This window comes from Marmota monax, unplaced genomic scaffold (genome assembly GCF_021218885.2).
Source record: "Marmota monax isolate L192 unplaced genomic scaffold, Marmota_monax_Labrador192_F-V1.1 WCK01_AAM20220418_F8-fsc00065, whole genome shotgun sequence".
NCBI classification, from domain to species: domain Eukaryota; kingdom Metazoa; phylum Chordata; class Mammalia; order Rodentia; family Sciuridae; genus Marmota; species Marmota monax.
In genome coordinates, this window is record NW_026694038.1 from 7,017,595 (window position 1) to 7,034,530 (window position 16,936).

At 33.9% G+C, this 16,936-nt stretch overlaps 1 protein-coding gene and 1 non-coding gene across 3 annotated transcripts in view; one reads left to right on the forward strand and one right to left on the reverse strand.

The window, feature by feature from the left end:
* Positions 1–10,630: 10,630 nt before the first annotated feature.
* The window catches only part of Ptpn12 (protein tyrosine phosphatase non-receptor type 12), a 116,017-nt gene continuing 109,711 nt past the window's right edge, over positions 10,631–16,936 (reverse strand). Inside the window, exons 14-18 of one of the 2 annotated variants that reach the window (XM_046464125.2) lie at positions 16,852–16,929; positions 16,044–16,111; positions 15,077–15,107; positions 12,159–12,266; positions 10,631–11,477 (exon numbers count right to left, since the gene is read on the reverse strand). In XM_046464125.2, coding sequence (XP_046320081.1) covers positions 11,416–11,477; positions 12,159–12,266; positions 15,077–15,107; positions 16,044–16,111; positions 16,852–16,929 — 347 coding nt within the window. In that variant the 3' untranslated portion in view covers positions 10,631–11,415. The remainder of the gene's footprint in view (positions 11,478–12,158; positions 12,267–15,076; positions 15,108–16,043; positions 16,112–16,851; positions 16,930–16,936) is intronic. The other variant, XM_046464126.2, reaches the window with a different exon arrangement.
* Trnaa-agc (transfer RNA alanine (anticodon AGC)) lies at positions 15,895–15,966 on the forward strand. Its single transcript has one exon. It is a non-coding gene; the product is annotated as a tRNA-Ala (tRNA).

Consider the following 16,936-nt stretch of genomic DNA (forward strand, 5'->3'; position numbering starts at 1 on the left):
ACACCTAGGACTACTTGGAAGCAGAAAATTGGGTTAGGCACTCAAAGAGCTTGCAAATACACTTAAAAATATATATTAGTATATATATATATATATATATATATATATATATATATATATATATATACACACATACGTATACACACACAAACATAGATTCAAACAAACTAATTTATATAAGGGACTTGAGCATCACAATTTTTGGTATCTCACTGTGCTTGATTTCCTCATCTATAAAATAGAGATTGAAGAGAATGCCTTTCTGGTTAGTTAAAAAAGTTATAACAGTATGTGAATACAACACCATATAAGTGCTTATTACTCTAGGTAAGTTGTGAACAGTGGATACAGCACTACCTATCAGAAATTCTCCAACAGTTGTTTTGAGACATAGTGGCAGAGGAAGGAAGGATTTAAATTTTTTTTGTCTCTGTTAATTCCTAATCATGAATTTAAGACTTTTCACAATAAAAATCATTATGTATATTACTACAGCCATAAAAAGCATAATTGGTAAAAGGACTATTAGTATGCCCTTTTAGAGTCTAGGTATACACTTTTCCAGACCTACAAGCTTCTTATAGTTTTTATTAAACAAGTGTATGCATTTCTTTCTTTCTTTTTTTAGTTGTAGATGGACACAGTACCTTTATTTTATTTGTTTATTTTTATGTGGTGCTGAGGTTCAAACCCAGTGCCTCACACATGATAGGCAAGCACTCTACCACAGAGCTACAGCCCCAGTCTAAGTGAACACATTTCTAATTATTTAGGTATTGATGTAAGACTTTGGAAATTCCTCGGCTTTTAGCTATAGCCTTTTGACGTTTTCACTGTTCATTACCAACTCTATGCTGTGAAAAGAGAAAGGGTGTAGAGCCATTTTATACATGTATGAACAGTAGAAAAGTGAGAATTGATAGGAAAAAAGGTAGGATTTCATTATATATTTGTAGACTTACGATATCTTCAATTCTCCATTATTATAATAGTATACGTTGCTGCATTAGAAACTGCCACAAAATATAACTGCTTCAAAACAACACTATGATTTCTCATAGTTCTGCAATTTAGGAGAGCTCATCTGGATGATTTTCCCCTACGTATTATTGGCTTGGAATAGCTGAGTATCTTCCTACACCGTCTCATCATTTCATGGCTCAGGCTCAGCCATGGGAGGAGCTGCAAAATATAGTGGTCATGATTTCAAACATCACGGTAGTTGACCAAGTTGAATGTAAAATTAAAGTTGACCAAGTTGACAGAAATTCCAGATTTTGCCTTCTACCATCACAATGTTTACACCCTCAAAATTACCTTACTAAAGGGTACAAAGTACACAGAGATAAGGAAAAACATACAGATGGGGTCCATCAATTTTCAAGCTGTGTGACAACTGATTTCACTAGCTCATTTATAGTCAGATAACTAGCATGCAAGTTTCTTGCCCATTCAAGCTTACCCTCTTAGCTTCTCTGAAATCTAGAGGCATACAACAGGATTGGTGGTTGAAGAGTGAGGATTTTGGAATGAGTTGGTTCTAAATTCTTGCTTTGTGACTTTGTGTGACTTTAGATACTTCTCAGATTCATCCATAAAACAAGGATATCTGCCTCACAAGATTTTTGTGAAGATTTTGTATACAGAGATTAGCAGAGTGTCTGGCAAATTCTAAGCATTCAACGAGGTTAATCATATTTATTAGACAGGTCTGAGGCTGCATGAAGATAAATTGATGCTTTAAGTTTACTTAAGCATCCTACAAAGTGATCTCTGGGGTACTTGGCAGAAGGGCCTCCAAAAACACTCCAAACAGGCCCCCCCGCATCCCCTTCCTTTGTATATCAGCTTTTTGAATTTTGAGAGTCTTTACAGATTTTTTTTTTTTTTTTTGGATTCATAACTTTACTCCTGGTTTACTTTGCTGCCCCCATCTGGTAAAATGAGGGAAGAATTAGGTGACCTTCCATCTCTACAGCTGCTCAAACTGCTAAAAAGCTATCAATTATTTTAAACTCTGAGTCAAAAAATCCAGAATTCACAATTCTTTGGTCTGAAGTTCAATTGATTACAAATGAAACTAAATGTAAAAGATCTATCTATGAGGCCAGACACGGTGGCACAAACATAAAATCCCAGCACCTTAAGAGGCTGAGGCAAGAGGATCATGAAGTGAGTTCAAAGGCAGCCTCAGCAACAAAACAAGACCCTGTCTCTAAATTTAAAAAAATTTAAAAAAGGGCTGGGGATGTGGCTCAGAGGTTAAGCACCCCTAGGTTCAATCCCCAGTACCAAAAAAAAAAAAAAAAAGATTTACTTATAAACTTTCAATTTATATCATATTGGTAGATGGAATAATCAATGTGAAAAAGAATAACTCATTTTAGGTTGAAAAGATCTAAGAATATTTGGTCATTCTGAATGTCAATAAAAAATTCCCTAAAAAGTGCACTTCACTTTTCTGAAAGAGTGAAATATGTATAAACAGAATTTTAGTTAAAACAACAACAAACTTTTTCCTGGGGCTGGGGTTATAGCTCAATGGTAAAGAATTTGCCTAGCGTGTGTGAGGCCCTGGACTCAATCCTCAGTACCATATAAAAATAAATAAGTAAATAAAAAGTATTGTGTCCATGTATAACTAAAATACTAATTCACCCCCTCAAAAAAAACCTTTTCCCTAATGTTAGCTATATGTATTCCTAAATTGGTATTTAAAAAATTTTGCCTAAATGCTGCATTAAGAATGTTATTGTGGGCTGGGGCTGTAGCTCAGTGGTAGAGCACCTGCCATGCACATGTGAGGCACCGGGTTCCATCCTCAGCACTACATAAATGGACAATAAAGGTACTGTGTCCATTTACAACTAAAAAATTAAAAAAAGAATGTTACTGTGTATTACTTCAAATAGAATGAGAAAAGCTAAACATAGATTTTTTTTGTTTTTTAATTATTTACTTAGTTGTAGATGAACACACAGCATCTTTATTTATTTTTATGTGGTGCAGAGGATCAAACCCAATGCCTAATAGATGTGAGGCAAGCACTTTACTACTGAGCTACAGCCCCAGCCCCAGAACACAGATGTTAATATGTAGATTATCTAAATGCTTTTTCACATTCTTATTTCTAGAAGATAATGGAAATATTCTATTAGATTATATCTGTACACTCAAATTTAGAAGATACTTTAACATATCACAGTTGTAAAGATAAATTTGCTTCTTTAATTTTGATACTAGGAATTGAACCCAGAGGTGCCTTACCACTCAGCCACATCCCCACTCCTTTTTAATTTTGAGACAGGGTCTCACTATATTGCTCAGGCTGACCTTGAACTTCTGCTCATCCTGCCTCAGCCTCTCAAATTGCTGGGATTACAGGTATGTGCTACCAATCTTGGCTTTATTTATTTGTATGTTTAAAAAGCTGTTAATCCTATTGTAAAAATTTTCAATCAGAAGAACTCTTTTTTGATTCTTGATTTTCAGAAAAACATTTTTAAGGAAATATTTAAGTTAAAATTTTCTGTTTACTTTATATTTGGCTATTTGAGTAGAAATCTGTAGTAGCTGAAGAATATGTTCTTTCTGAAAATTGGCATGAGTTCTCAAGTCACAAATGCTATTATAGTAAATCGTAACAGTACATATGCAACATTATCTGTAAAAAATGTAAAATGACTGGAATCTTTGGAATTCCCTTCCCCCACTAATTCAACAAAGCCCAGATTTGTTGTAGTTAGAACACAAGAGACCTAGCTACCCAAGCATTGCTGCTTTTCCCTGGTTATATTTTCAATATAAACAAGTCATTGTATATTTTATAAGATTTATGCACCTTGAAGACTAATAGCAGAGGAAACAGGTTGCAGCAAATCTGTTATGAAAATATAGTTCATATTCAAAACTAGATCTACTCTACAATTTAACCTAAAATGCAAGGGCTGATTATTGAGTGGATATAGGCCAACGTTTTTGACAAAGGCTTTGAAATTCTCCATCTGTCAGAATGAAACACGCGCTTCTGGCCTTTATGAGCTACAAAGATCTAAAATTGTAGAAAAAAGTTAAAAAAAATTGAAGTAAAGTCACCTTTATAGATTGGGCACAGTAACACACACCTATAATCCCAGTGACTGGGGAGACTGAGGCAGGAGGATCCTAAATTCGAGGCTAATCTCAGCAATTTAGTGAGACCCTGTCTCAGAATAAAAAATAAAAAAGAGCTGGGGATATAGCTCAGAAGTAAGAGCCCCTCAGCTTAATTCCTAGTACCAACCCCCCTTCAAAAACAAACAAAACCCACAAAACTCACATTATGGTACTGGAGATCAAATCCAGGAACACTCTACCACCAGGCACCATTAGGCCAGTGCATCTCATTATTTAGAAAGCTATGAATAGAATCTCAATTTTTAATATCTGAAATATCCACCCAAAGCAGACAATTAGGAGTTGCCTGTTAAAATCAAAAGCAGCAAGAACTCTTCCAATACCATCAAAGCAATGACCTAATTCAATTTAATCTTGCATTTTAGTATTAGAAAGATTTCATATATTGTAATTAAGAGTGCCAAATCGCACCTTAGGAGGCTGAGGCAAGAGGACCACAAGTGTAAGGCCAAGACAATTTAGCAAGAAAATTAATAAGATCCTATCTCAAAATAAAAAATAAAAAGGTCTGGGGAGGTTGCTCAGTGATAAAGCACTCCTGGGTTTGATCCCCAGTACAAAAAAAAATGCCAAATATGTATTCCAACAAAAATATTATAATCATAAAATATCTTAAGGCTAAATATAATTAAGGTTATTTTTCATTGAAATTCCTTTCAACTTCAGAACGCAAATTTCGATTTAAAGCAGTTTTATGCTTTCCTTTTATGTTTTTTATGCTTCCCTTCATGTTAAGCACAAAGTTGTCTTTGTAGCTTTAACTATGAAAAACATTCTTAATACATGGATACATACTTTTGGAACAAAGTCAAATATGAAGTTTGGAAATCATGGATATATTCTTAGCAAAGTACTCACAGTAAGTAGATGAGATTTTTAACCATTTTACTTAAGAGCTGGCATCAAGAGCAGAAACAAATATGAAAACAACCTATGAGTATATTGAGTTTCACTCAATGAGTATATTTATCTAGATGCTTTAAATCATGTCAAGTATTAAATTTGAAAACACAGATTTAATAGTGGATGTGAATATAAATAAAAGGCAGGAATGGATTAGCTACCTTTACATTTGGTATGGTCTTGGATTCAATTTGTCTATTAAACATCTTTTTTTTAATTTATATGTATTTTTAGTTGTTGATGGGCCTTTATTTTATTAATTTATTTATATGTGGTGCTGAGAATCAAACCCAGTGCCTCACACATGCTAGGCAAACGCTCTACCACTGAGCCACAACCCCAGCCCCTAAACACTTATTTTCTACGCTGTCAGGATAATATTTAATACTTATATTCAATATTATTTCTACTTTGCACACTTAGCTGCTTGATGAAAAATATATATATATATATTTATGTCAACATTTTCACCAAATTTCATGGTCATTTCTGCCCAAGGGCATAAACTCTAAGTGCAATGATAAATGAATAGGTTTAAGTATAGACACAAAGAGAATGGCTGATTTGGTTGGAAACAGGATGAGTGGGTTTAAAGAGGAAATGACACTTGAACCAAGTCTTGAGAGAGGAATAGGGCTCATCAGAGAAAGAACAAAGAAGGGTTTTCAAGACAGAAGTCATGAGATGATTAAGGTGCAGGAGAGCTTCAGGAAATTTCTAATTCATTATGACTAGAGCACAGGTATAAATAGAAAAAAGGCCAGAGGGGTCAGCAGCATAGATCTTGAACAGGGCCCTGATGATCTAACTTCATTATGCAACAAAATCATCTATGGAGCTTATCTAAAATACACATTCCTTAGCCCCATTCTAATTTAAATCCAGAACCTTGGCACCTGGATTTTAAACACAGTTCCTAAATTCTTGTGCAGGAAAACCTGGGCCAGATTTTGAATGTTTTAAAGAAACTTTACCGTAGGCAATGAATTAAGACTTTTTTTAAAAGAGTATTTTTATTTGTAGATGAACACAATAACTTTATTATTTATTTTTTTATGTGGTGCCAAGGATCAAACCCAGTGCCTCACATGTGAGAGGCAAGTGCTCTACTACTGAGCCACCACCCCTGCCCATGAATTAGACTTTAAAAAATATATATATTTTTGGTAGTTTAGATGCATACCTTTATTTTATTTATTTATCTTTATGTGGTGCTGAGGATTGAATCCAGGGCTCACACATACTAGGCAAGCACTCTACCAATGAGCTACAACCCTAGCCGGAATTAGACTTTTTTAGGGTGAGCTAACAAATGGAAAAAAAGTCAACAGCAAATAAGATTGGCCTTTTAGAAAGATCATTTTGGTGGTAGTGAGGAAGGTGAACTGACAAGATCAGAACCTAGGAAGAAGAATCAGATGACTGGTATGGGTGGTGAAGAAAGGCAATGACATTGATAATGGATAGAGCCCATGTTTAACTTAATCATTTTTTTAAAAATATTTTTTTAGTTGCACATGAACACAATAACCCTGGCCCCCCAATAATATTTTAACAAACAGAAATGGTAAAATTTTCCATATAACTGCAAAATAATCACTGAATATCAAAAAGTTCATTTATTCTCCCTGTGGTTTTGGTGTACATGCATGGTTTCATTCACATCTATATTAATGCCCCAATTTTGATCTTGTCTGGATATTTCTTCTGAACTTCAAATGTCTACTTCTGCGAACTGGACATCACTTCCTGGATAATGGATGTTACCAGTTATATAAAATTCAACATATTCAAAACTGAGCTTTTCCTTTCCAAGGCAGAATCGTGGAAACTAAGAGACCTTCATTTTCTTTCATATCCATTTAGTTATCTAAGTAGAAGCAGGAATTCTGTACTTCCTACCTATGGTAAACTTAACCTCAGAATTTTATAAAAAGACAAACCGATTTCATATTCAAGAATTTGTCACTCATAGTTTCAACTATTTTAAGTCACCCCTTAGAACATACAGTGAGGTAATTTTGCTTATGCAAAAAACCTTAACCACATACCCTAAGAGGATATTTCATGGGAGCATGTCCCTTAGCTAGGGACCGAGCCTAGTTAAGCACTGACATTTAACTATGGTTATATTACTCTTCATTTAGTCAATATTTGAAGAAAATGTCCATAAGTAAAAAATATTATTTATGAAAGTAGTTCTAAAAGAAAGCTGATAGTATTTATGAGCCAGAAAAAAAGGATTTCATGTTTTTTGTTGTTTTTTTTTCAGTATTGGGGACTGAACACAGGGATGTTTTATCACTGAGGCAGAGCTATATCTCCAGTCCTTTTTAAAAAAAATCTTTTGAGACAGGGCCTCACTATGTTGCTTAGGGTCTTGCTAAAATTACTGAGGCTGGCCTTGAACTTGTGATTCTGTTGCCTCACCCTCTTGAGTTGTGTACCACTATTCCAGGCCTCAAGGTCCTTGGGAGAAGGCTAAGGATGGAGAAAGGATGAACTTAAAATATCATCTTGGTCTGGGTATGGTGATGTAGGCCGATAAACCTAGTGACTTGGGAGGCTGAGGCAGGAGGATCATAAGTTCGAGGTAAGCCTTAGCAATTTACCTGAGGAGTCTGTCTCCCTTACTCCCAAAAAAGGACTGGGAATATAGCTCAGTGGTAAATGTGCTCCTGGGTTCAATTCCCAGTACTGGGGAAAATACAAAATAACAAAACCAAAATAAAAAAGATGACAAGAAAAAAATTCCAAAAACTGACCCTCAAATCAATGAATACCTAATTTATGACAAAACTATGTAATAATAGGAAAAGGAGTTTTCTTAATAAATGATGGTTTGTTGGTTGAAAGCAAAATCTACACCATAAGATATCAATTCTATAAGATTTAGGTAAAAACAATATAGTCATGTGTGGAATAACAAATGTCTTGGTTCAACGATGGACCACATGCATGACAGTGATCACCCAATCATTTATTGCCTGATGACGTGGTAGCCATCTTAGTTTGTGTAAGCACTATATAATGTTCATACAACAAAGAAATTGCTTAACAACACATTTATCAGAACATATGCCATTGTTAAGTGACACATGAGTGCATCAATTAAAAAAATAAAGCTTCTAGAGAAACATAATGATTTGAAATCATTATGTTGGGATGGGCAGATTTCTAAAGGAGGATACCAAAAAGTATTAAAGGAAAAGACTGATGGGGCTGGGGTTGTGGCTCAGTGGTAGAGCGCTCGCCTAGGACGGGCGGGACCCGGGTTCAATCCTCAGAACCACATAAAAATAAATAAGTGAAATAAAGGTATTGTGTCCAAGTACAACTAAAAAATAAACATTTTTTTAAAAAGGAAAAGACTGATAATCTTGACTAAATTAAAGAACTTCTATTAATAAAAAAACCCCAACATTAATAAAAGGGCAAGCCAGGGCAAATCCATAAGAATTAAAATGAATTAAATTAAAGAATTAAAAAGAAAAAGATCCAAAGTTCACAATTGCTGGACTTTAGGGTATGTATACATTCAGCTTCAGTTTATTCTGCCAGATGGTTATCTACATGAAACTTGAATGCTTTCTTTCCTTCCTCTCCCTACTTCCCCTTTTGTGAGGCTGGTGATCAAACCCAGGGTCTTGTGCATAGGCAAGTGATCTGCTGCTAAGATATACCTCTATTCCCTGTTTGAGACTTGAATAGGCAGTTCATAAAAAAAGATATCCAGGGCTGGGGTTGTGGCTCAGAGGTAGAGTGTTTGCCTAGCATGCATGAGGCACTGGGTTCCATCCTCAGCACCATATAAAAAAATAAAATAAAGATATAGTGTCCACCTATAACTAAAAACGAATTTGGAAAAAAAAAAGATATCCATAAGATCATAAGCATGTGTGAAAAGGCACACAAACTCATTGATCATCTGGAAAATATATCTTCAGATATATACACATAGATCTTCAGATATATGGCAATATCATTTCATTCCCATTAGAATGGCTAAAACAGAAATTATTAGCCATACCAAATATTAGCAAGGAGTTATAACAATTATAACAAGTTTGTAAAATTTTGGCAGTGTCTCCTAAAGCTTAAATATATATTATGCATACCCTATCATCCAAAAAATCCCGGTCTATAATTTATATCAAACAGACATATGTACATGTGTTCCCAAAGATACACATAAAAATGTTCACAGCAGCACAGTCTGTAGTATTCCCACACATTCAATGTCTATTATAAACAGTAGAATATTGTGGTATATTCATACAATGCAAATGAAAAATAAACAACTACTACATATATGAAAATGAACAGATCTTGGGGGAGAGCTTCTTAGTGGGTATTACTATTCTATTTCTTTTTTTTAATATTTATTTTTTAGTTTTCTGTGGACACAACATCTTTATTTTATTTTTTTATGTGGTGCTGAGGATCGAACCCAGCGCCCCGCGCATGCCAGGCGAGCGCGCTACTGCTTGAGCCACATCCCCAGCCCCACTATTCTATTTCTTGACCTAGGTGGTAGTCACATTCACATAAACATGCATACATTATGATAACTAATATGATTTTTTATACTCATTTGAATACAGTATATTTTAATGAAAGTATTATTTAAAGAACAAAGACAAAAGATTTCAAAATGATTTCAGTATCAGATTCATTAAGTATGTGAAGGGTCTAAAATTTCCTTCAGTTATACTTTACTTCAGTTAAAGTTTCATTAGAAAAATGGTATAAGAGCATTCATGTCTTGTGAACGTGTACTGTTCACTGTATTACCACTTCCTTACAACCAAAAATACAAGTTTTCGACTTCTAAGGATTCAACATGAAGACCATTTAGCTTAAAAAAAATTTTTAACACAAAATTATGGTATTATTTTCTCATTTACAATTAACCTTCTATTCATAGTTATTCCATTTTATTTTAGTTTAATTTCTTTATTCTCCTGTATGCACAGGGAAAATAAAAATGTTCATCAATTCCAATCCATGATGTCAGTACTGAGACAGTATAGTATTTTGGGATGGAACTAACTCAAGCTTACCCTCCCAATTTCAACCTCTGGCACTCAACCAGGATCTTGGAAGGCTAATGACGATAAGGATGAGATTGCTGATTTAAAAATGTGTTTAGAATTGGCAGAGACAACTGGGCATGGTGGTGCATGCCTGTAATCTCAGTGGCTCATGAGGATAAGACAGGACGATCACAATTAGCGGCTCAGTGAGGTCTTAAGCAATTTAGCAAGACCCTGCTTCAAAAACAAAAACACAAAAAGGGCTGAGGATGTGGCTCAGTGGTTAAGTTCTCCTGTTCAATCCCTGTTACCAAAACAAAATGAAATAAAACAAAATTGGCACATTCTTTGTACCTGGGACCACAGGTGAGTACCATTACACACAGCTTACCATTCCTTAATTAAGAGATTAAACCCCATTCATATTTGTAACTTAGAAAGTTAAGACTGAGCCAGCTAGAAGGTTGATAGTAAGTCTAATTTCCTAGGAATGAAAAACCAAGACACTGTGTAGGCACTGTAAAATTGGTTTTGTTTTTTAATGGCAGGTCAAATATCCTGAAACATAACATATATTTTGATAGTCTTCTAATCCCAGTTGAGTTCAAATATTAAAGTAACACACACAAGCTAAGAGAATTCAATATTGTTCCAAGGCACTTACTGAATCTCCATGACTAGATGAAAACAAGAACAATTAGGATGACAATTAGACAGTATATAATATAAAAATAACTTTTTGCTTACAATTTACAAAATGTATTATTATTACAATCTTTGATCTCTGATAACCTGCAATGCTGGCTGCATGAATCCAGCAATTTTAAAATTCAAAAACTATTTTCTAAAACTTCAGGGCAAATAATTTACAAATAAGGTACACAAAGATTTAGACCATGCAGAAATTTCTTACATCTTCTGTTAATAATATTTATGACTGCAACTTTATCAAATTATATACCTACTTGCCCTGTACATATACAAAATAATGCATACATGATAAAACAGCAAAAGAGTAGTCCTTAAACTCAATTTATCATAAAAGTATTACTATATTAACATGTCTACAAGCAGCGTGTAACAGGGTTAAGAGACATTAAGGCAATAATACTTGAAGTTACAAAATAAACCATATTTAATACTTTTTCCTAAGGCAGGTAGATGGTCCCAGCAAAGTAATATCATGGTAACAATCTACACTGCTGTTAGTCCCACATTTTAAAGATGGAATACTATAAATCTGGCTTTCAGTGGCACTTGGATTTTCCAGTAAATTTAAAGTGTCTTTTAGTTCCCTGAATCATGTCCATTCTGAAGGTGGATCTCTTGGTCCTTTGGGTTTTCCACAGCGATTACCAAAACCTAGGGTCAAAACACCAAAACTGGTCAATGTCCAGAAAAACCTTTATATTACTAAAACCATATCCACAGACATCCTCATTTTCTGAAACAGATTTCAAGAAGGGAATTCATAATTCAAACCAAATGAAACTCTATAAATAAAAAAACAAATAAACATTTATTTGGGGTAACTGAAAATAACTGCTTCTTTTTAAAAATATTTTTATTAGTTGTTGATGGATTTTTATTTATTTATTTATATGCAGTGATGAAGATTGAACCCAGTGCCTCACACATGCTAGCAAGTGCTCTACCACTAAGCATAACCCCATCTTGGCAAGATACGTGGAGGGAAGCAAAGCAAAAAATAAAACCGATTCTATCACAAAGTAAGAAAAATATCTACGCTACTTTAGACTTTCAACATAAAAGATTCATTTGCTTATATATTGAAATTTTTAAAATATTTTGGGTTTTAATCTCAGTTGTGGAACAGAATAAGTTAAGTATTTCATTTACTTCATAATTATTCCAAGACACTTTGACCATGCATATTTCATTCTTGGCAAGTATCTTTTCAAAACCTGAATAAACCTTAGTAAAAAGTCTGAAAAACTCAAAAGGAAATCCTGGAAAATGATCTTTTCTAACTCTTGACAGCATTAACTATTTAGTTTTTAAATTATTAATTAAACAAATTACCAATATCTGTGGCTTCTGTTGGACTTTCTGCTATTTGATCTTTCTTGTCACTGAAAGTAGATGGACATTCTGTACAAGTCTCTGTGTGAATACCTCCTGCTGGATGATCTAAAATACAAAACAAAGCTTCAATCATCATTCTTTGTAGCACCATACATTAAACACTTCAATTGTTTTAGTGTGGGCAATAAGTTAAAAGAGCAACTTTTACTTTAGGTTATCATAAATTTTAGTGTGCACAGAAAATCATGTTAGTTATTCTCTTTTCTTTTGGGTACCAGGGATTGAACTCAGGGGCACTCGATTACTGAGCCATATCCCCAGCCCAATTCTGTATTTTACTTAGAGACAGGGTCTCAACTGAGTTGTTTAGTGCTTCGTTTTTTGCTGAGGCTGGCTTTGAACTCGCAATCCTCCTATCTCAGCCTCCCAAGCCTCTGGGATTATAGGCACGTGCCATCATGCCTAGTATGTTACTTATTCTTGAGGGTACCTAGAAATTTGCAGTGAGAACTCTGGCAATGTGGAAATTCTTGTTATGTTATGTTTTCACTTTATTCCATATAACTAGATCTTGTATATTTCCCTAAAGTAGGTATACCACATGCTTTGTGTTCTAAGGCAATAATTGCAACTGAAATGCCTTTAAATAGAAATCAACGGCAAAGAAGTTCTTGGTTAATTAATGGACTATTTGTCTTCCAAAGTAGTAATTCTTTTCAAATCTTACTTGTTTAAATTGTAGTTAGTTTACTCATTTAATTATCAACGTTTAAAATTGGTAACAAAAAATTAACTATTAAGATTCATTCACTCCTTTACAACCTTTATTATAAATCCCCTATACCTCCTTGAAGAACTTTTCTAGAAACCTAGAATTTAATTCAAATAATACATGATTCCTATCCTCAAGATGATTAGTCAGCAAACTTCTTCCTAAGATCTCTATCACATATATTTTGTTTTTGTAAGTTTGTTTTGCTTTAAAACAATTTTTAAAAAGTTTAAAAGGCCCTTGTTCAGCTCAAGGGCATATGAAAAAAAATGAATCCAAGAGCAGGATAAGGCCTGTGGGCTACAGACTGCCAATCCCTGGCCTAGTGAAAGACAGAAATGAATATTTATTATAGTAGTGTGATAAAGTGATAAACTTTATAATGAAATAATACACAGAGTACAAAAGGGACAGAGAAGAAAAACACCTACATAAAACTAGTGGTGGTGAGATATTCTATGCAGGGCCATATACTAGGATGAAGAGATGATCTAGTCTTAAGGTCTTGGCTTTTGAAGTAAAGGTCAACTAAGAGTTAGTGGAATTGATAATTTTATTATTATTTTTTGTGATGCTAGGGACTGAACTCAGAGGTTCTTTACCACTGATGGAAAGGAACTTACTAATAATTTGCCAAGGCTGGCCTCGAACTTGCAATCCTCCTCCCTCTGCCTCCTGAGCTGCTGCGATTATAGATGTGCACCACTATGCCCAGTTCAGTACTGATGATTTAGAAGTAAACATGTAAAAAACTTGGAAATAGAAAAGTACCAACTAGAGCACATAAGAACAGCAGGCAATACCTGTGAGGGCCCAACTGTAGATGACCCTAAATTGTGGCTTAATCTTTAAATTTAATGATATTCCCCAGCAGCACTCAGCATGGGAATTAGGGCAAGAAAACTGAGGATAACTCCAAGTGTGACTAGAGTGATGAGGATGGTATCTAGGTTGCATAGAGAAAGAAGAGAAAACAGAAAGGAGTTGACAGACTTAAAGAAAGTAAACCAACCATCCAAAGATCCACCAGTAGTAACAATGTAATAACGATGTAATAATAAGAGCAATGCTACCATTTGAGGGCCTATCATGTGCTAGGCACAAGTGTTTAATGTTTTACATATGTTGTTTAATTTAATTAAGCGCTCACAGAAATCTTCTAAGGTAGGTACTATAATTATCTCCATTTCACAAATAAGAAAATTTGGGCTCAGAAAAATTAAGTAACTTGTCAAAAGCCAAATACTATGTACAATGGCAAAAATGGGATTGCAATCCAGGTCAGGATGGCTTGAAAGATTCTTCTCTTTTCATTATAATCTGATGCCTCAGTAAAGACAGAGGGAGTAATGAGTTTATGTGATGGAACAGACCCATTAGATCAAGATTTAAGGTGTAAGCATGAAAGAGAAGACCTGAGACAGACTGGAGAATAAGGGCAGAGACAACAGGTAAACTGAAGAATTTGTACAGAATAAGTTGTTTAATAAGTCCCTTACATGGTCACGGACATATAATAATTTGTCCCACTTTAGTAGTATAGGAAAAGTAGTATGGTAAAAAATTTTGTAAACTGGCATTGTAACAACTGGTTTGGGTTACATAATTTTATTGGTTGTTACAAATAAATGTAAATTTCATTAGAGGAAGATACCTAAAAAGAACTGTTTTTAATGAATCCAATCCCATCATCTAGGTAAATTTGGGGATTTATTAAAGTCAGCATCTAACTTCTAAATGTTTTGTTTGTTTGTGCATGGGATATTGAACCTGGGGCTTCACCTCAATATGCTAAGCACGTGACTCTACAGCTCTACCATTGAGCTACATGCCCCAACTATTAAGTGTTTTTATAAACAACAGAAAACTAAATACAGCAAATGTCTTAAAAAAAAATTACTCTATATATTAACGTGTAACTACTGAAAAGAGATGTTCCTATAATTTTTCCAGGTCCATAATATCTGGTTAATAATAATAATTCTAGTTAACTTAGAAGAATTATACCACTTAAATAAAGCTTCTAGAAAAGTTGCCCTAGATATCTTCAAATATAGAAATACCAAATACCATGAACCATGCTTTTATAGAAATTAATCTACAAAGTCTATTGAAGAAAGGAAAAAAATATCTAATAACTCACCACATTTTCCATTTCCAGAGGTTTTCAAGCCCTATAAGGAAGACATTTAATAGCTATTATATTACATTCATTTTATGTGCAAATAATAGAAGGCTTAGTCTGTTATGGGTATATATATATCAAGGTCTAAAGATTTTCAATGTCAAAGGAAAACAATGATGTTTTCAATTATGCTTAAAAATCATGTTGTTTAATATTGCAAGCAAAAGTTTCTCAGTGAAAACTGAAAAAGCAAGAGCCACTGCATAAAGGAATACACACATAGCTGAAACTTGCCAGTCATCTACCATATTGCATTAAACTTACTGATCTTTATAAGATTATCACTTTTGTAGGATTGTCATTATTTCATGACAATTAAAATGCATCTTGTTTTTATTTCAGAGATACTACAATTAACATTGATGAAAAGTGGCATTTCCTATTGCCAAAATGTCTAACTAACAGATCATTTCCTGAATGTGAGAGAAACCTAGGATGGCCACAAAAATGAAAGGAAAAAAACCAAGGGTTACCAGTAGTGTTATAATGAGGAGAACAAAATCTAGGAAAGTAGCATGACCTGGAAGTAGTAAGACCTGTTCATACCTTCATAACAATTTGGAATATGATATAACTTACAAATTTCAAAAGCAGCTTGAGAAAATAATACTGAAGTGATGATCTTATGTAGGTAAGGTTGTGCTTTTATTAAAACAATCTCCTACATTTTATATAGATATTATACCAGAAATCTTACAATAAAAAAGACTCATCAAAAAATCATAAATTATATTCAATGGTTTAAAGATGACAGTTATTATAACAACCTTAAGGCTTGGGATATAGCTCAGTGGTAGAGCGTCTGCCTAGCATGCATGAAGTCCTGGGTTCAATTCCCAGTACTGCAAAAAATAATAACAACTGTAAGAGAAATAGGTGAGTAAAAATATTAAGCTCTAGTTGCTCCAATTCCAAAAGGACTTACTTTAGATTCTATTTGTTCAGACCATTCCTGACTTTGACGTTCATTCCATTCTGATCTTATAGGTGTATCTGAGAAAAATAAAATTTTATTATTCAAATTACATCATTAACTCCTGAAATCCCCAAGTACATACAAAACAAGATTCTACACGTTTTAGGAACTATTGCCCTCATTAAAGAGTTTTATTTTTCATTAAATCAAGGCAATTCCTGAGTTTCTGTCCCTAAAATTTAAATTAATTCAATCATCAGCTTATTATTGTCTATAGATAATCTGACAAACTTTAGAAATCTGACAAACTTTAGAAAAATTAAAGGTACAGGGCTTCACTGTTTTTAATGTCTTTAGAATCAGTCAAAATGAATAATGTGCTGGTAATATGACTCATTAGAAGAGTAAGCATCTCCACTGAACATGAGACACAATAAATATATTCAAGCTTTTCCTGCACTGTTTTTAGAAGACTAATGGGGAGAAGTACATTATTAATGCTTTGAAATATGATCACTTTTGCCCAGTTCTGATAGTCTAGTGTTCTGAAGTGTCTCTTGGTTAATACCATTTAACTGATGCCCACCCACAATCAAGCTTAATGTTAACTACACTAAAAAGTGAAAAAATTAGTGTTCTTATAAATACCATTTTAAAGGACTTTTCAAATGAGGAATTAAAAGCATGCTAATATCAATTCAAAGCAGCTTTTGAATTTAATTATTCAACATAACAGTTATTAAATTAAAACTGGCCACATTTCCCAGAGTCTTTTATTATAGTATAAAATAAATGTAAAAGTAGAAGAGACACTCACTATGTTCACTTGCCAATACAAAAGATTCAGGAGTTCTTTCAGGTAGGGGCGGTGGTGAATCTTCACTAACATCACCATCTAAATT